At 40.6% G+C, this 27,583-nt stretch overlaps 1 protein-coding gene and 1 long non-coding RNA gene across 4 annotated transcripts in view; both read left to right on the forward strand.

The window, feature by feature from the left end:
• Positions 1–4,761, forward strand: part of LOC108894877 (neural cell adhesion molecule 2) — a 247,052-nt gene extending 242,291 nt beyond the window's left edge. For both annotated transcript variants that reach the window (XM_018693503.2, XM_018693504.2), the window contains exon 17: positions 1,596–4,761. In XM_018693503.2, the coding sequence (XP_018549019.1) occupies positions 1,596–1,710 (115 nt within the window). In that variant the 3' untranslated portion in view covers positions 1,711–4,761. The remainder of the gene's footprint in view (positions 1–1,595) is intronic.
• Positions 4,762–9,197: 4,436 nt separating this feature from the next.
• LOC108894895 (uncharacterized) overlaps positions 9,198–27,583 on the forward strand; it is a 54,951-nt gene continuing 36,565 nt past the window's right edge. The window contains exons 1-2 of one of the 2 annotated variants that reach the window (XR_001962885.2): positions 9,198–9,269; positions 9,777–9,867. This is a non-coding gene — a long non-coding RNA (uncharacterized LOC108894895). Of the gene's footprint in view, positions 9,270–9,765; positions 9,868–27,583 lie in introns of both variants that reach the window. The other variant, XR_001962884.2, reaches the window with a different exon arrangement.

The raw sequence follows: 27,583 nt of genomic DNA on the forward strand, positions 1-27,583 counted from the left end.
TACAGACGTACAAATGCATAAAAAAATTCAACTCTGCCACCTATAATAGCTTAGAAAGATGATTTATATAGTTTTTAGATTAGCTATTGCCTGATTATTGGCTATTAGAAATGTATTATCATACTCTGACTTTTACTCGTGTATTGACTGCATCAGGATATTTTTTTTTTTTAGATGAAAGCTCTCATACATCATATTACTTCAAACACAGGCTGGTTAGATTTTCATCATGTGGCCATATTAACATAAAGATGAAGCTGTGATGTCCTTTTGCAGAATTTCTCATTTAAGATGAGATGGACAAGATGCAGTCAGCCAATCAAATGGCTCCTGCTTAATAACACTTGCATGTATATTTTATTTCTTTTTTTTTCACCCCTCGAAATGAATCAAATCAAAAGCAAATAGGAGATGTGCCAGATCCGAGGTGATGTTATTCAGGTCGACACAGGCAGAAAAATGAGAGCACGGCTCTGGAAACGCAGCAACAACCAGCCAAGCTAAGAGAACAGTGTGCAACCAGGACTGACAGGACAAAGGAAGGCAACTAATTATGTTTTGATTGTGACATTTATGGTAATATTTTGATAAAAGGTTGAATTTTTCTGTTATTATCCATACTTAGGCAAGACCTGTTAAATCCAAGTCCAGTTCACTTCCAATGAGACATGGCTGGATTAACCTGTTGGAGGGCCCCTCGCCAAAAATTTGCTAATGGGCCCTGATTAACCCCCCCACCCTCACCATCTGTGCATGCTGTATGTACCCTGTGGCCTCAGAGTTCCCATCTGTTGATTTAATATTGCACTTACATTAAATTGAAAAAGACTCATCAAAATTGAAGAAGCAGATGCCGAGATATCCGGATTTTTAATCCTTTGCATTGGTCAAGCTCCAAACATGCTGGATCCTACATTTCCCATAATGCAACTTAATAGCATCTTTACATTAGACTCTTCCTGCCTATCTTTCATATACCATGCCCCTGGTTTAAAATGCAGGTTTGCTGTTATAAATGCGTGATCTCCAAAATGAAGTCCTCACCTCCGTCCTCAGCCGACAGATTTCTACAGCACGTGTTGGAAAGCAGACTGATCACCTTTTTAGGTTAGGTCTCCAACCATCCAGGCCAAAGAGAGCCAAGAATATGAATAATATGCCTTTCTATAATCCTTTATGTAGCCCTGTAGAGGCTGTTATATTTAATATCCCTGCTGCCTTTTCACTTCAATTAAATTCAGCTTTATTAATCCCAATGGGGGCAACTCCTTCACCCACCAAAAGGTCTAAAAGGTGATTACTGGTGGGCTCTAAAGCAGTAAAGTACTCATTTTGTGAAAGGAAAAAAACACATTAAGCCCACACTCCCTCATGGCAGTAATTCAGGTCTAATTTAGCTAGCATTTGCTATACAGTATGTGCCTGCTTCATATAAAAACATCCTCTTGGTGGTCACTCAAGTGTGTGCCTGATCACGTAAATGTGTTTTTTAAATTCCTATAATTACCAACCTTTGTATAAGCTGCCAATCTTACATCCATTTCTGTGGATTTTGTTTGCCTTGTTTTGTTTCTTTCTTTTTTTTTTAATCACAGGAAACTACCGCTGAAGGAAGAAAATGGAAAAGAGTCTCTCAAGCCGGATACGATTGAAATCAAAGTGCACAGTGACAACAGCATCCACACAAAGCCTGACGACAGCAAAGCGTAAAAAAAAGAAAAAAAAGGGTCGGTCCTCTTCGCCACCAAAAGAACATTCGGATCACGAGACCAAAACCCAGAGAAACTACAACACTGGAAAATAGTGGAGTTAAATACCATATCTGTTTATAACAATGCCCCAGTGAAAGGCATGTGTAAATACAAATAATAGAGAGAAAATACAAAGGAAGAAAGGGTCAACCTTTTAGACACCCTGAGTGATAAATGTATCATGTTCTTATAAACATGGCATCAGTGGAAGGCTCTTGTTGATCAATGATTGTAGATTATTTTTTTGCTCTTATTTGTCTCACTTTTTGTTATGTGTTTTTCTGACTATGCTCTTTATTTTTACAATCCACGAGACTTTCCTGCAGTTAAATGATGATAAATCGCCTCCTTCTATGACTTCTCATACAAAAGACACAATCACAAACACAGGCGTAAGCTAGTATGCTAGTGTGCCCCTAAGCTCACACCGCTAACGCTCTTGCTCCCCCCCCAACCCCCCCGTCAGAGCGAATGCATGGGCCGACCCCTGGCTGCTGCGGTGCCCCAGTGATTTAAACCCAATCGCCTGTTTCCATGCCTGAGTGTTAGACTACAGCGACCCTTTTTATGCCTTTGATAGCCAAGTTAGGTGGTTATGGCTAATGAGAGCCAAACGCTGTGGCATTGTGTTTCAATAACAAAAGATGAACCACTCCTAATGAGATTTGAGGCTTCAGGTAAACGTAACTACAGGTTCTTGCGAGAGGTATTTAACATTTAAAGTGTGGAAATTTTATATCAAACAGGACCTAATTAGAACTTGTTATTTGATGATTAATGTCGTCTGAAGGGCTGTTGTGGATTATAGTTTGTGTTACAGGAAAACAAGCTTAAAAAAATCTTGACAAAAAGAAAGAATGTGTTGCAGTCTATGGAGTATACAGTATAATACCACACATGTGCATTGATGTCACTGTTGGCAAAGCCTTTTATATTGACACTGAATATTGTTGACATTCTTCAACTGTCTCCTCTGACAATGTATGCATAAGTATGTTTTATTCATCTGTGTTCGAACTGCATACAGTATACTGTTGCCAGGGGGTTAACTGTACTGCCAGCCAATTTTGCGCTTGAAAAAATTATGTTTTTGTTCTCAAAGGTGCCCTCACAAGCGTCCTGAATGGTGTCATGCTATCTGTAAAAGCAAGAAAAGCCCTGCATCACAGGACTCAAGGCATGGGAACAAAGTATGCTGACAATAAATCAACATATGTGTGTCATGTATGTTTTTGATGATAAACATTGATTCCTTTATTCATTCCTGTATCAGATCTGCCTCAGATGCATTTTTTTCTTAACTTTTTTGGTTTCTCAGTCTGATCGCTACTCTCTCTGATGTTGTCATGTGTTGTACATAGGTGAAAAAAAAGAATATTTTACAAAGCTTTTATGTAAATATACCCTAAAGGATGTGTCTTTTTTCAAAATGCAACAGGCTTTTTTTGTGAACGCTCCTCAGATGAAAAGCTGTTTTCTTTTTTTCCCCTCTTATGTTGTGTTTTGGTCCAAAGTTCAGTGATGGTGTAATATTGCTTTTTCTAGCCATTTGCTTTCCCTTAAGAAAATCCATGCCCTAAGGCTATTTCACAGCATTTCAATGGAGGCAGTAATTACGGCATTAGTGTGCCTTCTCTTTTTTTTCCCCTCCTCCTTCCCCCCTCGTAGCCCAATGCCGCTGCAGCAGTGTAGACCATCAAATGAATGTTTGATTGTGACGTTGCTGCTTTTTTTTGCCACAGAACATGTCAGGAGTTTGAGTTTTATCAGTGCGCTGTGAATTCTGGGAAATGTAGTCGTAAGACTGTGGGTTGTAGTCGACGACACTGGACAAAAACAAACAGCAGTGTATAACTACCTAGTACAGCTAGATGTCAGGTTGATGCTGTAAGTCTTGAGTACAAATTACGGTGATGGGCTGCAGAAATTAGGTTTAATGCCATATAGTGCATCATCACAGAGGTGTGTGTGTGTTGTCAGTGTGTATGTGTGTGCGCATACATGCATGAGCGGGTGAATACACTTGTCTACATGAATCAGGTTGCATGTGTCTGCTGAATGTATCTGCACGTACTGTCAGTCAGTCTGTGTGTATGATGTATGTGTGCCCATTTTGATTTTTCACAATAAGTCTCCCAATTAAGATAATATTCTAAATTAAAGAGTCAATATCTTGCTTTTATTTTGTCATAATTTACTTGTTCATTTTGTTAACTATTTATATTAGATTAACGTGTGTTATAGAGTACACTTTCTGGCTCCATGATGCATTATGCGGCTCTGCAAATAATATAGGTTACAGAGACTACATGCCAAGTATGAATATAGGAGTGTTTCTCTTTGAGTGTGGAGTGAGTTGGCGAGAGCTCTCACGCTGAGTTTCGGAGTGCGTTCCGATAGGCAAAACCTGATTATGTAGTTCTCGACAGTGATTAATTCCCCAGGCTGCAGCACTCCACGCATGTGTCTGCAGGCCCCACTGCCGCTGCCGCCGCCGCCCCCTCGCCGCTGTTCCCTGCCTCTCAGACTCCACTGGTTTTTATCTCAGACCTCGTAGCGCTGGCTTTGTTTTCTCACAGCGAGCCCTTGTACCTGCATATCTCAAATGGATGGTCCTGCCATGGAGTGGTTCCGCTGCCTGTTACGATGACTGTAAATATGGGAGCACAGTGCCTGGAGGCTATACGATTTGTACATGTTCTTTTGTATTTGAATATGAGTCTAAATCCCCGAACCACCCCCCCACCTACCGCTCTCCTTTCCTCCCCCTTTCCTTTCTGTCTCCTCCGCCATGCCTTTTTTTCTGTAGGGGATAAAACAGGTGTGTTTGAGCTCAGTGTACAGTATGTGTCCTCTTTGTCCCCATGCCCCCTGTGTCCCCTGGACTGTCCCCGCTGAGTGTGCTTTGTGCAGGAGGTGGGAACTATTGATGTCTCTCTGTACGTACCTGTGGAACACTTGTGACTCCTGTCATTTGCCGCTGTAAATAAACATGTCCTGGTAGAAGAGAGTGAGACGCTGTCTTTCCTGTGGTTTGATTTTGGCCTCACTGGCTCTCCAGCTTCTATGTGGGTGTCGAGGGTTTTTTGAGCTGTTGCTACTATCTGATTTACCATTTTTGTGAAACCTTGTGGCTAACTATCTCAATTATTCATAAAGGACGATCATTTATCTGCTCACACACACAGTCAGAAAGGTATGAACTCATGACCCCATGTAAAACACTGCCATTGCCCTTTTGCTATGAAGCATTGTTCAAAATGTGAAATGAAGGCTTGGTTTGAATTTCTCTTTTTTTTTGACTTCCTGGGCTTCACTATGAGGTAATGTAACACTGACCATGACGGGAGGGTGAGATACTGATACTGGGTGAACATTTCATTATAATCCTCTGCATTGTAATGGGCTGTGCTTCAGTCTGGTGCAGCCCTGTGATAAAAGCAGACTACTCCACAAAGACACAACTTTAATAGCTTTTAATTTTTTCGCCGTTGAAGTCGGCAGAGCTCATTTTTCCGGAGGACAGAGTGCTATTTTCATCAAGGTCATCCCTAAACCTAGATTACTCCCGTTTTAAATGGTAACTGTGTTGCATCTAAATCTGGCCTCCGTTCCTTGAAACAGTAGCAGAGCCTTAATGATAAAAACCAGAGAGACTGAGAAGCTCCACTCAAAGGAGGAATTAAAACAATTCTGAATAGCACGGAGGCACCACGGTGTTCCTTAACAAAGCTGCCCCCTCTTCAGCGCTCATTTGAAGTCAGCAAATAACGTTTCTCAGACGTCTCCCTCCCACGTGGGGGAGGGAGGGAAGCAGCGGGCTGCCTGTTGGATCCTGGCTGCAAGGGCCTCTGTTAACAAGGGGAACAAACTTCAACTTCATCTCCCACAGGGGCTCAAAGGAAGTCTGCACATCAAACACTGAGTCTCATTTGGATTGAAGAGATGCAGAGAGGAGTGATATTGGCCGCTCTGGGGGGTGTGGGCGGGGTTGGGGGGGGGGGGGGGGGGGGGGGTTGATGATTTAAACAATCACAGAAAGAGAAGAAAAGACAGCAGTTATCCTTTCCTCTCCTTCACATGGTAGCTTTAAAGTCTGCTACAGGTGATTCCTTTTTTCCCAACGCAGGAAGTTAGACAAACAACAAAAGTGTTGGGCCACGCACAAACACACACACACACACCACGTGAAAAACATAGCACAGTAAGCCTTCAGGTAATATTTCTCCCCTAATCTTTCCGTTTGCAGAGACTCCCATGATACTGTGCGCTGACAGCACCTTAATCCAAGACTGAGAGAGAAGTTTGGGAAGTCTGGGAAGAAATCTCCTAGTCATTGTTGAAGTTGTCTCTCTCAAGCATGCATGCACTTAAATGCCTCCCCTCACAACGCCTGCACGCAGAATTCCACGGTGAGACACACACACACACACACACACACACAAACATTTCTGAAACTTTGCCAACATGCGAGGAAGTGGAGCTTCCACAAACTCTCATCCACATGGGCAAATCCAGCAGCAGAGAGCTTTTTTGGCAGGTACAACCCCCCGCTTTCTTAATCTGCTTGATTTCAGACTCTCCCAGCAGAGGTCTCCTCTGGTTTGACAGGAGAGGGGATGGGAAGCAGTGTGTGTGTGTGTGTGTGTGTGTGTGTGTGTGTGTGTGTGTTAACCAGAGTGTACTGACTAATTCTCACTCAAGAATGATGATATAATAATCTGTCATGGAGGAAAAGTATTGTTGCACTTTCCTCTTATTTCAAAGTTTGACTTCTTTACCACTGTGCAGTATTACATCACACACAAAGCGTGTAGCCAAACACATTTTATTTGACAGCATCCTACCAGAACTCATTGTATTTCTCCTTGGTTGTAATGAATTTCCTTCCAGGTAAAACTTTGTAAAGTCACCTTTTTTTTAAGTCTTTAGAAACTTGAATCGTTTACAAGTGTAATTGATCTGCTTGCACTGAGACAGTGACAAAGTTAGCAGACGAGTTCCTGAGGGAATTGAAACATCACCAAGGAGAAGAAAATTTTCAATAGAAATTTTATCTGTTTTCAAGGAGGAAATATTTACTTGGAAACTGACTGGATAGTAATATCTTGCTAGCATCTTTGACAAAAGCATGTCAAGTTGACTCAGTGACAACTGAGTAAACTCCAAGGTCAAGAAATAGCTTTAAAGCACATGCAAGAATCTTGGATTTATTGACTTTAGCAGCAGCTATGGTGATGAGCAGCCCTCTCTTTGCTCCTTTGATCTGAGTAAAGAAACATACTCATAATACTGGAATAGTAAAAGCATGGTGGCCTCTTTCTTTCCCTCCATCTTTTTCTATTTATTTCAAAGAAACCACTTGCCTCCTTAACACACGACCCTTTATAAACTTTCCATAATAACTGATGGTAGGCAGCTGCATTTGTCATAAATGTTGCAGGTCATTACTTGAAGATGGACATTGTTTTGACAAGTCATTATTAAAATACTAGCTACAGCCATGTGGTCACATCCCATACAAAGCAGTGCAGTGCAGTGAAGGATGGGTGCAAATATTTAAAGTAGATGCTGAGAGCAGAACAGCTTCCTCAGGGCTTGCAAGAAAAGGTGAAAAGGTGAACACACTTGGAAGCGTGCCACATTTTGGTGCATAGAAGATGTGTTTGACTTTTCAGCAGATTCCTGTAGCTGAGATTGAGGGACATTTCCCCCCAGTATTTCTATCATAAGCGTTTCTATCAGCAAGTTCAGCAAAGACGCATCACTTAGCATTTCTATGAAAGCCATTACATGCCCACGTCCTCATTCATTTGGGGCTACGGCTGAATGTGCCATAACATGTCTTCTCCTGCATTCAAATCTGTCAAACTCAATATAACCCTATTAACTGGCGCAAAGAGGAGCTACTGGGCAGAGAGTTCTTAACATCTTCAGGAACTTGCTGACTTGTGTTTTATAAATTCAAGATGAGGTCACGTCACCCACTGAAGCTTCTTAAATTAGCTTTCGGAGCAGCACACACAGGAAACACTATTCTCTAACAACAGGGAGCAGAAGTGGAAAACATAAATTGCTGAGGAATAAAACAAAACCGCACAACCTCTATTTTCTTATTAAAAGCAACTAAACATCAAGCAGTAAAACAGTCCTCACAGTGTGTCTTCCTTTGTCCCAACAAGCGAGCTCTGGAGGGAACAGAGACACAATCCAGATGACAAATGAGAGCTTTATGGCTGCTCGCACCGCGGGCTCAGGCGTTCAAGGACACACCGGGAGGATTTTCCAAGGGAAAAGGCCTAAATTACTTCAGGTTGTAACTCTTTCAAAGTGATACAGTGCCTTAAAAGAGAAACACATGACGTGTGTTGAGCTTATGTGAGAAAGGCCTTTTGATATCCAGCTAGACACAGATAGATACATTAAGATGGAAATTTTGAAGAAGGCACGTATGCTGGTCACTTTATCTCTCTGTGCTGTGATTGAGGACTCTTCCGTTATAAAGCTCTGAGCTACAGGAGACATAATTGAGTCTGCGTGTACAGCTGAGCTGTGAAATACCCTTTTCTGCTGGATGAAAGAACACTTCCTTGTACAATAGAGAACTTTCAGTGCACCACTTGGCATGAATTTCTTTACTCGGTGGAATCAAATCACAATGAATGGATTTCATGCCAGCAACTGACTAATAAGCAGTCATATACCTAAATAATTCAAGGTTGCGCTATCATTTTTGCAGTTAAAAGCAGCCTGTGATGAAGCAAATTTCACTTACAGCTCTGTGGGTTCTTTTGCAGATATTTCATGTGACTGCTGCATGCATGGTTGAATAGAAATCCTGCCTTTCAGAGTAAAATAGAACATTAGAGAATGTTTTACCAGCAGTTTTAATAGTGCTACTAATCTATGGCACTGTTTCTTTTCTAAAGTTAAATCTTAGTGTGTGTTGTAGAAAACAGGCCTGCTGCTGGCTGAGTTTAAAGTAAAAATTCACCCTAGGATAATCTTAGACAATTAGACATCATCAATTAGTGATGCTTAGTGCATTATATTACAATCAAATGTTGTAATTACTTGGCTTTTGCAGAAACAGCTGTGCTGGAAATATAGTGATATGGCTTTTTATCTACACTTGGCCATGGTATTAATGTGAATAATATAACAACAGCACCAAGTATTAAATTGATCCAGAAATCCAGAGCACAATAGCAGCACAAAGAGCAGAGCTAGTGTAGCTCTTTAGACCATGATGGCTGCAAATATATCAACTATATTTGTGTGACAGTATTAACTAAATCATCTATGAAAGATTTAGTGTTCATTGTTCTCCAAACCTGCACAGTAAAGTGAGCAATTATATGTCTATTAGGATCTATTTTCTGTGTAGGATCTACTTGTTCCGTTACCTAAATAGGCCCTACCCCAACATCCTGTTTCAACAGGCAGTACATCATTTTCCAGGAAGTGAGCTTCTTTTAAAAGGGTTGTCCGGTGTGACTTCAGAACCATCTTCAAGAGGTGAGTAACTGATTCGGTTCTTTGTTCTACCTGCTGAATTTCTCTCCTTGTACCTGGGTATTTGTTTTGCTGTCGGCCTTGGAGCTCACTTGGTATCGGAGAACTAATAATTGACAAAGCTGAACATACCTGATGGCACTGCTGCTGTCAGTTCACTTTAATACAAAAACAGACACTTAGTTTTCTTAAATTTCAAAGTCACTATGGTTTGCTGTGCTCTAAATTCCCAAAGTCCTCTCTGAGTTGTTGTGTGGAAGTGAATTAACCATAAAGCTTGATTAAAGACAGCTAATGTCAGCTAATCACTGTGATTCATTACTTTTAGGATTAATGAGCTTGCGTACGTCGCTCTCCAGTCAAAACTTAAGATTTCTTCTTTTTTTTTTTTTTAGGGACTAAAAACAACAGCTTTGATTTAAGCCTGCTGACAGTGTTTTTGAGATGTTCCTGTGTGCTCAGATTTGATAAAAAGAAATATGTGCCTAATATATTACAGATTTCTTCCAGGAAAATCCAGAGCTTCAACCTTGACAGCAGAATAACTGAGACTCCCTCTCATCATTGTTAACCACAACATGCAGCACTCAAGGACCTCAAGGTATGACCACCACACACACATTTTACAGCATGACTTATATTATGTAACACCTGGCATCATTTGTGGGAGCTGGAGAGGTCTTGATGACATTTTCCCAGATATTTCACAGTTAATTAGTAGCTTTTAACATCAGTAATCTTGGGAAAAAACAAAGCAATCAAAAGTAATTTGCCCTCTATTTATGTAATTGTATGTGTTATATTTAGTTCACTTTAAGCTCTCTGCAGTCAGCTTTTCTTTGTTTGTTTTCTTTAATCATGGCTCCTCAAATGCCAGTGTCAGTCAGGTTTGCTCTAGGGTAAAATATCTCAACAATTATTTGATATAAAGGCACAGAAGTTGCTGCAGATATCCACAGGGCCCAGAGGATAAATCCTAATGACTTTAATGATTTTCTCTAGCGCCACCACTGGCTTGACAGCTGTGATTTTGAGTGAAATGATGATTGTGTGGACAGTTACAGACATTCAGGATGTTCAGGTCCCCCTTCTAATAACTTTAGTGATACTGTAACTTCATATTTGTCAGATATTTTGGTTTATGACTAAATAGCTGTAAAATTAAAGACCATGAGCTTCAGGTGCACCTTGTGTTTGGTGCTAATTAATATATGTTAGCATGTTGACACTCTAAACTCATCATTTAGCTCAGAGCACCTGTGTGTGATAAAAGTATAAGCCTCCTGTATTGTTCTGACCAGGAAATAGCATGTGTGGAAAAAAAGATGATATATCTGGTTGTGCTAAATTGATTTTTATCCTATTTTTAAATCAAACTGTCCGCAGTGAGTCCAACAATGCTGAACCTGAGTTGCTTATTCTGCTATGAAAATGCTTAAAATTATACCAGAAGTTCTGTTTAACCACGGCTCTTTGGGCATGCAGATGTAATGATAAAATATAAGCCATAGTTTCAAAAAATGTGTCCCACAGCCTGCCTGTGTCTCATATCAGCAGCCAAGCTCTCCCATCACATTTAAACATTATACCCAACCAGCAAACCAGTAAACTCTACGGCTTACACAAACTGCTGGGGGATTGTAGTTTAATTTAACAGACCCAACTGTTAGCGATTTAAATCAGAGGCCTTGGGCACACAAAAGAAGCCCTCTGCCCAAGTCGTTCAATTTACATTTATGTTTTATACATTTCGCTGATGTTCCTATCAGAAGCGACAGTATGCGAGAAGGAGGTTTAATGTTTTTACTTTGCACCCGGCCAGTGTCGGGGGATTTGACATGTGAGCTTCCAATTATGATGCTATCTCTCTTAGTGCTAAGCCATCCTGCTAAGCACACACTTTGGCCACATATCAGCAGAGCATGTGTTACAGTGTCCCTTAAAGCCTATATAGATTATTACCATTTGCAGAAAGCACCACGCATAACTGAGCAGAGCCTAAGGATAAATTTCTCACCCAATGATTGAGTGCATGGCAGGGTAAATGTCAAACTATTTGCAAGCCATTGGTGAGCTGTGGTATTCTTCTCTATTAGCCTAATGTGCCAGAGTTACTCCTCTCGGCTTTGTGCAAATTCATATTGGATTTTTATTAAAACTCAAACCAACAGTAATAGATGTGCCTCTGGGGTAGCTTTAAAAATCAATTTGCTAAACAGCACAAAATTACCCCCATAATTGTCTCCTTGGACTGCATTACCCATCGAAGGTGATTTTCATTCGAATGTGAGTAAACTTTGCCTCACCGACCAAGGCACTCACTCACTTCTGACTCCAGAGCCGTGTGTTCCCCCATTACTGTAACAACCCAAACAGACAAACGGGATCCTGTGCACGCCGCTGACAGGAAACTCAGTACGCAGATCCTGCCTGTCAAATGGCCCTCCGGCGATTCCTGCTGCTAATGAAGTGAAATATTCTGGCATCTGAATCCGAAATAGAGCTGTATATTTGGACACATGAATATGAATACAATCAGCTAGACTTGGCTCATTAATGAGGCAGGGAGAGCAACCAGCAGACAGGATTAATTAATTACAGAGTGACATTTATGGATAATAACCTTCTGGTGGATATCACGGCTAATGAATATGCATAAGACTATCAAAGGGGAAGCATCCAGCCAAGATGAAATATCTATATTCAGATCCACGATAGGGTTACTGCCGCATCGTGAATCAGCAACACGTCGTGATTTCAGTCCATCTGATGTTTTGAATGATTTTTCACTACTTGCCATGTGATGAGACATCGTAATTGACTTTGCTTAGGATCCAGTGTTTTACCTCTGCAGCACTGACTTCGGGGTTGAAAAAATGCTTCAGAAATGATTAATGCTGAAATCCTGTAACACAGCTACAGATTCAGATACTGAAGCAGTGTGTGTGTGTGTGTGAGAGAGAGAGAGTTTCAGGTTTTGGATCATACATGAGATGATGTCCAGGCTGATCAGAGGAGTGCAGTGACATTAAAGGACTAGTGCAGTTATTTTCTTCCCTGTCTCTGAAGCTCGTCAGAGATGTTTATACCATGGTTTGGTGATACAGTCACATGTTTGCTGTACAGTTTCTACAGATATCTGTTTAATATCTGTGGTTGTATTAGTCCCTTGTGAGCAATCAATGAGCAATACTGCTTAACTGGCAATTTTGAATTTACTAAGCTCTGGTAAAACAGGTCTGTTCGCTGTCATACTCCTACACCTGGTTTTACTTTGGTGGTTACTGGTTTGACTTTATCAGTTACTAAAGCCAGAACAAAGCAATGTCTTCAATCAAATACTGAAATGAAATTCAGTGGAGCTGGTGTTGGATAAAGATAAAACTATACTTTCTGTGTGAAGTACATTTTCTCACTTGTCTGTGTTCACAAAGGTCCAAAGCCCAAAATGTATGTGGACTGTTATACAGACAGCCCTGATGTCCATGTCCCCAGCTAAGCAAAGAGACTGATTTTTTTTCCTCAAAAGTGGTGCCCAAAACAGAGCTAAAAGGAGAATGAAAATTTGACTAACATTTGTCATGTAGCCAGAAATTAATGCTAATGTTTCTCTGCTGGATACCTGAATAGGCAACTGTTTACTTATAAGTTTGCCACTGTTAACTTAAAAGGTGATTAATATGCCAGTCTTGTGTTTACAGCTTGTTTCTGCTGCTCCCTAGTGGCTAGTTATTGCAGGTTTAATCAAGTGGCAAATTCAAAACAGGATTGTGATACTTCTTCTTAATCTCTGCAAGATTTAATACACAGCATATGAAACACTCAGTACATGTTTTAGCCATTTTAGAGGATTTGCATCTTAAGACACTTTCCTGCTATCACTTTGGAAGAAAGAATCACAAGAGTTTTTCTCTACTACCAGTGTCTGTTCTTGCTTCTGGGCAACAATAAGGTGAAAATCTTTACTCATGGATGAAGTTAGAGCTATGCTCAACACTTGGTAACTTTTGAGCCAAGGTTTAATCAGTTTAACAGCATTAAAGGTTGAGTTCACTGCCTGAACTAGAGAGGAGCACTTCCACTAATGCATTACAGCTGGGGTACAGCACATAATTAACCATCACAGAGAGGCAACACCTTGTCAGAGCAGCAGATGGTAGATAAGAGCATGAAAATATTTGTTAAGAGCAAGAGGCTACTGTTGTTTTCATTACTTGTAGGAAACTTTTTTTAGTATTGGTCTTAATTCCCTGGCTGTACATTAATGTGATATCCCAGCAGGTCAAACTAATTAAATAGTCATAATCAATAGGCTTATGCAATATAACTGTGCTAAAGAACATATACCGCATCCATACAAGATCCTTAGAAGAAATAGAAGAATAATCATCATTCTGAAGGTCAGGTTTATTAATGTACCTGCCTCATCACTGTGGGATCTTTTCCCATAAAGTCCAGACTCTTAAAGTCGACTGGACGTTAAATTTAAAAGTGAAGAGAAGGGACAGAGCGGTTTCACTGTCCACACCAATGACCTTCTGCAAATGATGATTGATACTGTGCCCCTTATCTCATTGTCTCCTTCCTCTGCTGTATCAATCACTTACACGAAATAATATGAAAAGATGAACATTGTTCTTTGAGTCGAATAGAGGTTAAACAGCAGAATATGCATCAAACTGTCCAAAAGCCAAAACATAGTTCTTGTGAGTTATTTGTTAAGGTAGGGTTAGTGGTCAGCTGCAGAAAAATGAAAATCCATGTGACGTAACTGATATAACCTCACAATGGCTGAGCTGACAGTGTGAATTAATTTCACAATAAAAGGCCTGACTGTGGGCGGGTATTAATCACAGTGCAGGTTCGCGAAAAAGCAAATCCACTAAAGCCTCATAAAACCTGACAGTTGGAATACTTTCCTACGTGTCCTCAAAGTTTTTCAACCCTGGCTGAGAATGTACAGGAGCAGAAGACAATATAATTCCTAACTACTGTACCTATGAATATAGCTGTAAAAAAACAGGGTCAGCTTCTGCCTTTAGAACAGCTTCAGTCCTCCACAGCCGCATGCAGTGGGAGATTGGATCACATCTTCAAAGGGAAAAGCCTCCAGTTTCTTGAGAGATGAAGGAATTGGAAATCTGCTCTACACCCAGCGCTCCACAACACCCTGTGAAGGTTCAGTGATATTTTGATGTGAGGATCAGGAAGGTTGGTGTGACGGCTTTTCACTTTATCCTGCTGTTCGTGAAACCTCCTTTCTTTCAGCTTGTACAGATGTCGAAAGGAGGATGAAAAATGACTCAGGTAGCAGGTTGAGTGTCTTAAGGTGATGGTCTTAGATGCATGGGGCTTGATGGCACTTCTGTCCAGTTGTGTAAAGATCATAGCATATAACATTTGCTCTGACTGCACAGTAATATACAGATTTAAGCAGCATTAGCTTGCAAATGTTGTGAAAGGTGCAAGTGTGGACTATTACAGTCAGTAATGATGGAATGGAAAGCAGAGAAGGGTTGCATACTGCACTGTACATATACTTCCTAGTACTGTTTGCACTAGCAGTACTTTGCTTCTAAATACTCAAAATATATTACATGCACTGACAGTACAGACACAGTTTGAGGCACTGAGGCACTGCTTGGCGTTCAGTTTGTGGGCTATTTTGAGGCAGAAGATTGTGTGCATTGCGTTCTGGTCATGGTTCCTGTTAGTTATGGTATAATAACATTTGTGACATCTCTGGAATGAAGTCCAGTAAGGCAGCAGCCCAAGCAGTCCAGTGATTACACTCTGCAGGTTATAAACAAACATTTGATATATAGGATAGTTGTGCCTATTGTGAAGATAAAATATCAAACTTAATACTTAAACTTTGACTTTTACAATATTTTTTCAGTAGTTTAACAGTTGAGCTCACTTTCAGTTTAATTTTTGTGTGTGTGTTTGTGTGTTTGTGTGTTTGTGATGCATCCATAACATAGTCCTGTTAGCAAGTTAGCTGTGTAACTAAAATGCGATCATACCCAGGAGGAATGATATTTAAACTAAGATTAAAATTGTGGGGTAAAAAAGAAGAATGTTTTCCCTTTAAGTCATAGTGAATCCATGTTGTTGAGATTGTATTAATCAGTGTTGTTTGGGATATGTTCATATCACGACTGTCTTCTCATGAAATGTGTTTTGTTGTTGATGCACCTGCAATTACAGCACTAACTATTTGCCTTTGTGATAACTTTGTCAGTTTCCTTCCTCTGTTCTGCACGCTTATAAGAGCTTGTTCTATAGCTGTTAATTGGCAATTTAGCTTAATATGACAGTCTTCTGTGGCAGCTCTCTAACTGTGATGTGGTTACTTCAAAGAGAAAATCCTGTTTCATGTGGTGGTGCACATTGTTATTGTAGTTTAATGCTCATACGTAGCAGAGCTGCTCGTGTTTCCACCCTCACATTTTGAAACACACATTTTATTTGGATCTGTCTGAAACCGTGCGAACATCCTAAATGACAGACTAACAGGTGTCAATATTTCAGATGATACTTGACCTGCTATTGGACGTGTTATTGCTATTGATTCAGCTGCATTATCCCATCAACATAGCAATTTGCCTTCAAATATTATCTAATTATACACAGCACATGTGAATTTCAGGCTTACCCTAGTGACATTCATTATGTATCATTAACATATCTGTTCATTTTGGGGTCTGTCAATCAGGGCACTGACTCTGAGTCATTTCATTTTGCAATACTTTTGGTGTACATCCCCAGAGTCGTCGCCTACGGCCAACCTGTCCGCGCAGCAAGAAGGATGAAGCCTGTCACCTTTTAGTGTGCGGCGAAGGTGAAATGACATTTGAGCGCTGTGCCAAATGTGAGTGCACTCTCCACTCATGCACTGCTGTCAGGAGTGATCACTGTTATTTCAGCTGCCTGTCCAAAGAGGGGTTCGGATGGCTCGCCCCCTTTCCTGCGTTAAGGTAGTCAAGATAGGCGCCCTGCATTTGGCCTTGCTTGGCAAATCTGATTAGAGGGGCTGTAATAGCAGGTTGTGTGAGAGAAAGCACTATAGTGTATGAGGAGAGGACAGAGCAAACACACCAGCCATCTCTTTGCCCCCCTTCCCTGCCTTTACCCTTTCTTTCCTGCTCTCTCTTCAAAACAACATGAAAGTGTATTATAGAGTATCATGCTGTCACCTTGGGATGTGATAGGAAATAGAATGGACTACTCAATAGACCGCTAAATTAACTTACTTTAATTTTAGAGACCATGCAACCCACAAAGGCAGCAAGACACACATACACACCCACATCCATTACTTAATATGTTGTATGGATCCTGCTTGAAAATGAGACGTCCACCCTCTGAAAAGGTGACAGATGCTATTTGAGAATGATCGCTGATGCACTACATAAATAGAAATGGCTGTATGTCTCTAAATACACATGAATCATCCATGTGCAGCTAACTCAGTGGAGATGGAGCCAGCCTCCCTTTATGTCTTAAAGACTCTTAAAGTTATTTATCTTAACCATTTCAGTATTTAAATAGTGAATAATCCTCTCTCTGCCTACATAGATATAAATATGGTAAATAAATATGGTGTCCAGTCAACAAGAAAAATAGTTTCTGAGATGGAACATTTAGTTTTATGAACAATAATTACATACTATATTATGATTATTGGTGAGTTCATTAAACAGTTTATTTTTTTCCATTTGCAAGTGAGTTTTAAATTGCTAAATAATTGAAAAATGATTGCAAAGTAACATTAAACAGCTACAAATTATAAATCTAATCATTTTTGACTATTATCCAGTGTTTATATTGGGCTACAGTCACAAAGAAACAAAGCTGGGACTGACTGGACTATTTTTGTTTTAATCATAAACATAGTTTTAATCATAGCTGCTCCTATCAGGTCAGTCATTGTAGTTGTTTTGAACAACACAATGTCGCCATAAAAAGCCCAAACTTCTGGACCGAAATGATGCACATATGGTGAGAAACATAACAGCATTAGTGCTGAGAGTGCTCTCCAGAGCTGCTGTATGTGTGTGAAACATCTGTTTCCCACTTTACCTCAAGACTCTCCTTGAAATAATGGCAACAATGGTATTTCTAATACATTTTTAGCACCATATATGACAGAGAATTCAGCAGAAATAATTGCTGATGAGTCACTGTGATAATGTACTTTAAAACCTAGTAGGGATATTTGAGACAGCGGTAGCTCCTTTTAAAATGTAGATGATTAAATCCTCCTTTTTATAGTTTTGTCTCTGTATTCACCTTACTGAATCAGTATAAGTCAGCCTTTAAGTGATACTATATTCACCCTGCAGGTGTTTCTGCTCATATCTTCTTTTTTTTTTTACATCTGCACACATCTGCTATAGGCTACACTTTATAGCTGTTTGATATCCATCATGAGCGAACAGTGGTGTAAAGAATCCAGTGACAAAGGGGTCACTTCATTCAACATTGTTTTGAACACATTTCCATGGAAGCGTGTTGTAGTTTTGTCACTTCTCACAGCGCTTTCTTTCTGTCTTGCGGCCCTCTGTAGTAACTCTGTCTCATCAAAGTGAGCAGGGTTGACTTAAAATGGACTGGAGAGTAAACGTACCCTCTAGGATAGAAAAGGGAGACTGACTAATAAGAAGCACAAGGCTTTGCTTAGCTCCTGCATAATGTCGCTGTCATGTGGAGTTTTGTTTTACATTACTGTTGTTTTTTCATCTAACGGATAGATCCTTGGTGTTTTCCGGTCTGTTCCCCATTGTCTTGCTTTGTCAGAACTTTAATCTAAGTCCACTTTGAAATGTTAAATTAATGTTAATGCAAACTCGATGCCTGCAGCTTCCTCACAGTTGAAGCCTCAAAGCAGTCCCTCTCTGCTTTTAACTATGCACAGAGAACACACCCGTCAGTATGAGACATGAGCATTTTGGTTGCAGCTAAAGGAATATTTCAACATTTTTGCAGGCAGCCAGTTAGCTTAGCATAGAGTCTGGAAACAGGGGACCAGGGACCAATGAGATGTGGAAATAATTGGGGACCACTGGCCTGTCTGCTGCTCCTATCGCTGTCACTCCCCTCTGTCCACTTCCTGTCCTTTCACATCTTCTGCCTTTCCCTCTTTCCTCTCAGCAGGGGGAGTCACGCCTGGGGCTCTTACTTCAATTTGATCTTCACTTTCATCACAAGTACATTTTTCAGGCTTCAGTTCATCGTCCTGTAAAATATTCCACACCAGTTTAGCTGACATGTTTAAATCATGTTCTCAAATATTGCTCTTTTTTAGCACTAAAAAGTATCCTGTCAGTTAAGCATGAGATTTCAGTATGCTTTAGGATAATTACCTTCCATTTGTGGTCACTGGACCAAATGAAAGGATTCTTTTTGCCTGGTTTAACCTCTGTTCACAGGTTATATCTCCCGTTGACATTTGGGTATTACCATCCTGACATTATGGCTTTGTCTGGCAGGACTCCCATTAGAATTACCTTTAATGTCCTGCTTGTTAGCTTTGTCCTGTCCTTTTAAAAATATATTTCAGGTTGTTTCATTTCAACCTTAGATTAGGAAAGCAAAGTACTGATTTGGAAGACTTTTTACTACTTATTCTACATCCCAGCGTGCCTTGTGTAAGCCATACGTCACACAAGCTCTATCAACCCCAACACTGCCGCAAGGAAAGCAAAGGTGTGCATCTCAAGCCAGGATTTTAGCTTCTGTAAACAAACACTTCTTCTACCTGCCTACCACATTGCAAAAATCACATTTGACCATGAGACCGTTTTTATAAATAACCCTCCTGGAGCACCCGAGTCACCAAATCAGCATATAACATCTGCTTCGGTTGGCTGGCAGCCAGTTTGAGCTGAGGAGAAAAGCATGCTTGAGTGTCCCTCCTCTTCTCATAGTCCACTGGCGTCCTGTTGCAGACAGCGCCCTCTCCGGCTCATTTCCCTCCCCCGATCCCCATGCCGAGCTAACTCTCGAGCCTCTCGGTAAGCCAACAGCCTGCCAAGCCACCCGAGGGGTCACACACGGTCACGGCTAATGTGACAAAGCCAGCTGCTCATCATTGCCCAACCAGCCTCTCGCCAGCTGTGATTGGATGTTAGGGGTCGCCCAGCTTTGCCCGCAGGGGCCCCGGGGCGGATCAGCCGTGTCCTCTACACAGATAAGTGAGCTGAACTGTGTTCCCAACTTTGAAGCTGCCTCGTGTACAGAAACAGCTGATCAGACGTTGATTTTATTAGCCAGGTACAGAAAAAGTTTATCTGAGTGATCTGTCTTTGCCACATGAAAGCAGATCAGAGGCGACACAAGATATGATAAGGAGTGGCGACTAAAGGAAAGGTCAGCTCTCTGCAAGCAGCAGAAAAACAGCTTGAAAGCGAAAGGATAAAATCTTTACAGTGGAACAAATGATCTTTCAAAGCAGTTTTCAAGTATTTTATTTATATTTCCTTTTGCCTTCTAGGCCTGTTCATCTTTATTTGGTGTTATGCACTCCTAGATTTGTATGACAGTTATGGTATTTGCAGTTGAAGCATGCTAACTGAAGAGTTTGTAGTCCTGCTACATCACTCTAGTTAATCTGTAATTTAATTTATCTGTAATTTGGCTACCTTCTTTAAGTGGTAAATTAACTCTGATTGGTGTGCAATTAAACAGCAGAGCAGAGTTAAATGTGGCACAGGAGGGTGCATGGTGATAGTTGGTCATCTTTATTGGCAGAAAATGTCATTGTATGACCAGATTTTGGGGCTATAATGTCACCTGTTATTACAGTTAATTGCTATTACAGTTCATTCTTCAAACTAGACAAGTGTTTTAAACTCTTAAGTGACAATCCTGCAGACATTTTTCACAGTGGGTGACTGTAAAATACACTGTGCTTTATGTGGCGAAAACTTTCAAATAGCCTCTAAAATGCCAACATTTATGAAATGTTACATTTAAGATTTCCTCAAGTACAAGTGTGGTGACATTTACTGTAATTAACAGCTTTCAGAGAATACACACACATCTTCTTTAAAGGTCTCTGTTCTGCACATCACTTAACTATAATAAGTGAACTAAATTTGAGTAAACAGTTGAGTCACATGTTCAAAACCTCATGAAAAACCCTACTGGCCATCATTTATGAGTTAACCCATCGCTCGTAATGTCGCAGTCTTGTGACCCCCATAGTTTGAGTTTGTCTCCTGTAAAACTTGGAGACGTAGAAATTATATTCCCCCCTTTGGGCGGAGACAATCAGTACTGAAGACAATAGTCAGACAAACAACCCCAGCTGCCCAGGATGCCACTCTCAAAACAATCAGCCACAACAAAGGCCAGAGAAAGCCCCCTCACCAGAACTAATTGTTAATAAGGGGTTTTGGCATAATTGATTTTTCTTTCATTCAGTTCCCAATTTGCTCCTGTTGCGATGGTGTTTGTGTCCCTCGGGCTTAATCTAACGTTTCTGTTTGAACCTGCAAATGCTTTCGCAACAAACAGCCTTGAGGAGGAGGCAGAGGGAGGGGAGGGAGGGAGGAGGGGAGGGAGGTGTGTGGTGATGATGTTGAGCTCGAAGTTGCTCTGGAACCACAGCAAACCAGATGTATTTCATATGGAAATGTCAGAGTGCCTCGGAGACTCTGCTCATACTTGCGGTGGGGATGAAAATGTCGACTGCGGCGTGATCTCATGATGCCTACGTGTGCGCCTGCATGGATGCAGCTGTCATTCTATTTCAAATTAAACAGTTCTGCAGGTACTTCATTTAAATCAGGTTGGGGTTAGTTAGCGACAGCATTCGATATCAGCCGCCTGGGGCTGCTGCAAATTTTAAAAGCCCATGATACGCATAATATGTGTTTATCAGCTGCTTGTTCTAATATTTTATCTTAATGGTGTTCAGCAGGAAATTGCAGTTTTGCATTAATGAGCTTAACAAACACAGGCGTTGAATGGTGTGACATAATTGAATACAAAAGAGTCTGTTAAGAAAGTGTCAGCCATGATGAGAGTGACGTCTCTGTGAGCGTACAGAACACATTACATGGTGGCTTCATCAGCTTCAGATGAAAGAGTTCACATCCTTTGAGCTTCATTCATGTCAAATTTAAAACCACTGGGAAAGAAATGAGATATACCTGTTAATGTTAATTCACTAGCTGATGACTTCTGTAGTAGTGGTTTGGATGAAAGAACAGATGTCTTCTTGTTTTATACTATTCCCCCTGTTTTTGGAATAGTCTGAAGTAGGCAGCAGCGATGGTTTTCCTCAGGGCCCGGGTGTAACAGGGAGCCAGATGCTGCTTTAAATCTGTTGAATTGTGCTTGAGTTCTTTGATAGCGCAACGGGAGATAAGACGGTGCGAGTTATCTTGGAGCTGCCACACATAAACAAGCACAGCTGTACATATGCATCGATAAGCAGGCCAAGCTTTCACTACTATCTACCCTTGCTTTGGTTTATCTCAGCATCACATGACTGGGTTGCTTTAAAAATATCGCTCAAACCAGTTATTGTTCCCATGATTTGAGCCATATTTATCCCTCTTAGACAGTTTTCCCACATCTGCTAATTGAGATTCACATTGCAGGGATATGCTGAGTGTAGAAGCACAGGATGTTTTTAAATATATGATCAGCCTACAGATAGATCTGAGTTGAATAGCCTGAATCGTCTGGTGAGCAATCCATCTGAATCGTGCCCTGTAATTACAATAAACGCTAATTACTGTTGCAATTATTACACTATCAGATAATTTAATTGGGTCCTGAAGTAAATAGCAGTGTTCATGGAGTCATAAATTAAGTGCATTTTGTGTTGAAGTAACACTTTTGATCCATGCAGTAATAATTATGTCATGGGGTGTTTGAGAGTTTAGAATAGGACGAGAGGTGATGCTGTTAAAGAGAGACAAAGAGTTGGACTGGCTCGCTGTTCTTTTCCTGTTTCTTACTGACAGTCAGTGTTTTGTTATGGATTTTCTGTCTAAAAACAGCTGGTAGTTTGGTGTTAAACCCCAGGCTTCAAAACGACTGACTAAAGATTTGATTGATAGGATTTTGCTTGGGTGGAGGTCGTACAAAAAAAACGAAAGAAAACTGAAATCTCAGAATGTCATATAACCACACTGAGATAAAAGACACTGTTAAATTGACCACAGTAAACAATAAATAGCAGCTTAAATAGTAGAGTAGTAAAACAAGGACTCCCATAGGGATGCTATCAACACCACAAACCTAATACGATGTGTACCACCGTGTACATCCATAATAACACAGAAGAATACAACACCAATGCCATTTAACTGTATCATGTAGCTTAACACCAGTTATTTTGCAGGATTTTTTTGTAGCGGCTGGTCATTATGTTCAGTAGTTATAGTGGTTTATGTCCACAGGTTTCAGGTTTTTCACATCTTCGTTTCATTCAACATTGTCACAGTCAATAGTTGTGTGCTTGGAAACCAGGCATTGTGGTTTCCTCCCAGGATGTCTGAATGTGTCTGCCTGCAGCAGTTGTTACATTCACTACCACTTCCTTTTACTGCCCTCTCATTTTACTGCTGTCTAATTCCAGAAAACATCTTTACAACTATCTGTTTTAGTGACAGAACTGGATAAAGTGCATCCTACATGCACAGTCGGAGCTGGAGTGGTGCTTCAGTGAACACAGGGGAGCACAAAATGTTGGCAATAATGAATGTATTTTGGGGAAATCAAAGACAGGTCAAAGTTCAACTGATTTCTCTTTTGAGGCAAGCGCTGCTGCAAATTAATGAATAACCAAAACAAAAGGTACAGAATCCACCTACCTCTGAAGATAAAAGACTAATATTAAACAGGCATATTTTCAGGTGCTGTTCTCCTGGGAGCTTGTTATACACTCACACCCTGTAAGATGGAGGTCAACAACCAGTTTTGGGAAATGGAGCACCCTGTGGTGAGCTCATTTTGCCAAAGCTTTCCTCTCTCCTTGCTCGCCTTTCTTTACCAGCCTGTTCCAATAAACAAAAGTCTCACTGGGTAAAAACACATCCCTGTTACCAGTCAGCTCAACACATTTTTCTCGTCATTTGCATTTAATCAAATGATTAATTCATAGGATTCAACCAAAAAGCACATAATTAAATGAAGCAAACTGACACACCATCTGATTCATTTATCATAGGGGCACTGAAGCAGCCTACAACAGTGAGTGCTATATGCAGATGAGGGAGCAGGCTTTCTGTGAGTCAATAACAACCCCTGGGAGATCCCTTTTTTCTTTCCACAAGACACCTCATTGATACATGTGCACACTTTCTCAAAAACAGTGTGTCTGTCAGTTTTATAGTAATTATCAAATTAAGAGCCTGTTGCACTAAATCAGTCTTTTTCAAATCAAGCAATGTACAGTACATATACTAACTGCTATTAAGTGCTGCACTCTGTAGCCCAGTACAGCAGAGGGCATGCAGATTTTATCACTTCATAAAGTTATAATCACTAAGATTTTCATTACAGCGAACCCCAGTTTTAATGCTATTTATGACCAACATTTTTCAGCAACAGCCGTTCAGTGTATTTGCATTCAGTAACTGTAACCTCTTTATGTAGTGGTCTTCACTGCTACTTTCCTGCTGGGGATTCAAAAGCAGTTCATACTTTCTTACTTTCTTGATCCATATGTGACTGTCTGTTAATGTCTGACCAAAAATGTCATATTAAGGGCATGTGATAGCACTAATTAACCATCTCCATGACAACTGAGCAAACTCCAGCTGCTGATAAATGTCATTATATCTGGCTATAAGCTGATTGTCTCCTGTAAAAGGGTTTAAATTGCATATTGATTTACAGGAAATAATTTGCGTAACCTGTCGAGTGGACACCGTTGCTGTTCAATGATGTCAAAGCAAAGTGTACAAACTGCAGAACTGTGTGAGAGTAAGTCGCTAAACTATTAAACAGGTAAATCCTGGCAGCTTCTCATTAAAAAGTGAGTGTAACATGGCAAACAAACAAAACTGTTACATTTAGAGTAACATGGAAGGCAGTATTCAATCCTGGGCTCAGTATTTGATGCAGACAGAGAAAAAACTACATTTGCCATAAAATATGGAAGCAAATTATTGCCATAATAAGATGAATTATGTCAGCAACTAATGAGTACTTAGTGCTGATATTGAAATACCACTGAAAAAAACAAAACAGTGATTCGCAGATGATTTGCAATTCAACAATGTTACTTCTTCAACAACCTTGTTTAAATGTTCATCTGATATAACCCTCACAGAATTTACAGTGTGACAATCACAGGCAGCATTTCCTTTTTGTAATTACAGAGGCCAATTGCCTTGGTGCAAAGGCCAGAGAGAGCGTGGCCTGAGTGGGCGAGGGGAGGGTGGTTGGGGTCAACCAGCTGGACACTGAAGAGTTGTTGTCTGACTGAGATTCGATTTTCTGATGCATTATGCATCACTGTGGACTCTGAAGCACTGGAACATGTCTGTACTTTATTCAGAATGACTCACTCCTTCTGTCCCAGGCTGCTTGAAACTACAGGAACCATATTATTTTAAATGCATCTATGTAACAGTGTGCTGTGGAGTGCACTTGATGTTACAATAAAACTAATTAATCTTTAAGAAGGACATGAACATATTGTAACAGCCTCAAGATGTAGCTATTTTAAAAAAAAGCTTGGTTGTGGTTGCCAGGTGACAGTGGCTGACTGTGCGAACTAATCAAGACTTCTTGAAGGATCTGGCCTTGCTTGCTGATAAACACACATTAAGGCTTGGCTTTGCTTTCAAAGAGCCTCCATCCTCTTTTAAAGAGCATCTCTTTCGTCACTACCAGTGTGTAGTCTGTATTTGTTACCTTCTCCTCTGGCATCCCCCACAGTCTGTCTTTCCACAACTTTGGCATCAAATAGCTTTAGCTGCAGGAGACATTTGCAGGATGAGGATACATTGTTTATGCCTCCTGTTGTTTAAAATAATGTGAACTGAATGGATTAGATGTGGCTAATGTAGCTGTCAACTTTATATTTCTCTTCCTGCACCCTCCTCATGTTTCATTAACATCCCCAGACCATATCTCCACAGTGGCAGACTATACTCGCAGTGTCTGAGCATTCATTAAGGAGAAATGCAAATGTTCTCTGTGAAATTGTCAGAACAGATGGTTACTACTCCAGGCCTTGGGACAGGGAACAGAGAATGGTGTTGATCAGTTTTGATAACTGACTTGCTGGATTGAAATCACGTGAAACCTCGTATTGATATTATTACTTTTTTTTTCCAACCACGTTCATTTTGAATGTTTTTGTCTACCAGTGGTGCCTCGGGAGGCTGTGAGAATTGTTGTTTGAAGAATGAAATGCAGTTGCCACGGCAACCCGGCAGATGGGTGACAGTTGACCGAAGGTGGTTTAACCTGGAGTAGCCTCTCTGAAGAGCAAGGAGAGGAGTAGGAGGACTATCAGATTCTCATGAACAGTGGATTCTCTTCGCTTCTGAGGGCCACCCTTTAACAGGATGATTCAATCGATAAATCTTTTCAGATGGAATTGCCTCTGAAAAACATTCCCCTGCTGAAACAAAACATCTATTGACAATACAAATTCAGAACCTTTGAAGGTTTTTCTGAGATATACTCAAGGGAGCAACTCTGAGAAAAAAATGTACCTGCTGAGGATGGAAGTGGAGCCACCAGAGACCAAATTAAGGGTTTTGCATCTCAACATCTCTGCAGACCTACAGCTGTGGCATTATCAGTATAATGAACGTCCTTTAATCTTTTAATGTGAAATAACATGAGAATACACTGATATTTATTCTCAATATGTCAAGCGGACCGTGCTGAGTGTTTCCTGCGTTGGGAGTGTGATGTTTGAGTTGTCAATAAAAGGAGACATCATTTGTACCATATCCCAGCACTTTTACTAAGTGCACTTGTGTCATGCATTTCAATACAGACACTCCATTATCTCTGAATGTGTATCATCAGTTTGCAAATGAGCCAATTAAACAACACGAAATACATGATGCTGTTGTACAAACAAATCCAGCCAAAGCCTTCCCTATCGCAGTCTATTCACTTCTCATTACGGCTCTGCAGGGATTTTTGTGGCTCCGAAGCGTTGGCCCATTTTGCGGTGCAAAGCAACCACTGTGTATCTTTGCTCACGTCTAAAGGCAACTAAGCTTCCTTTTCCTCCCAGTGAGAGAGACGGATATATATATATATATATATATATATATATATATATATATATATATATATATATATATTTGTTGTTGCCTTGGTGGTGATCTGGAGCGCGAGTAAGGCCCAAGCCAGGGCTTAGCCTTTCTGTGTTCCATTACAGAAAATGGACGATCCTATTACATTGCTGGTAATCTCACCGGGGCCAGACAGGACCCGGAGGGGAGGAGGGGTATCCCATCCACCCCTTCGTCTCCACTGGCCGAGGGCACGAGCGTCGCCCACTGACCTTCTGGAGTCCATTTCCCACCAGCAGATCCACTCCCAATAATGATTTCCCTGAGCCGCCATGGTGCTCTGTGCAGAGCACATGGTAGATATGATGGGAAATGTTGGACACTTGGAATATGACCAGTTAGCTGCTGTGATATGACACACAAACAGAACCAGTGGTTGAAAGTAACTAAGTACATTTACTCACTTTGTGTTGCTACTTCTACTTTACTACATTTCAAAGGGAAATATGTTTTTGACAGATGTACTGTGGTACTTTTCAGATTAAGATTTTACATTAAGACATACAACAAGCTTTCTTAGATTTTAGAGGTGAATATCTACACATTAATACCTTTAATCTAGTTTGTGTGTGTGACAGTTTGGGTAATTTAACCTCTGTGGGCCTTGAACAGTTGATAAATAAACACAGTGGAGTAAAAAGTACAATGTTTTCCTCTGAGATGTGGAGTAAAAGTATAAAGTATCATTAGTACAGGACTTCAGTAAATGTACTGAGCTCTGTTGTCAGAGACAGGTCTGCTCCAATAGTTGTTATTTGTGACTGATGTGTGTCAATAGAAAACCAACCAACAACCATGAGCTGTCATCACCAGTCTTTATGAAGAGTAACTGCATATTTAAGTGTGTTTAACTTTCCTCTTTCCTGCTCCATCAACCATCTCACAACTGGTTACATGTATCTTGTGACCCTTTGGAGGGGTCCTGGCCCCTGGATTGAAACTATCACTCGCACATTATCAGTCACTGGAGCCATTATAAAGGAGTATTTTTACATTATTGTACTGGTATTTTTGAGAAAGTGAAGC

The sequence above is a fragment of the Lates calcarifer genome, linkage group LG7_2, assembly GCF_001640805.2.
Source record: "Lates calcarifer isolate ASB-BC8 linkage group LG7_2, TLL_Latcal_v3, whole genome shotgun sequence".
Taxonomy (NCBI): domain Eukaryota; kingdom Metazoa; phylum Chordata; class Actinopteri; family Centropomidae; genus Lates; species Lates calcarifer.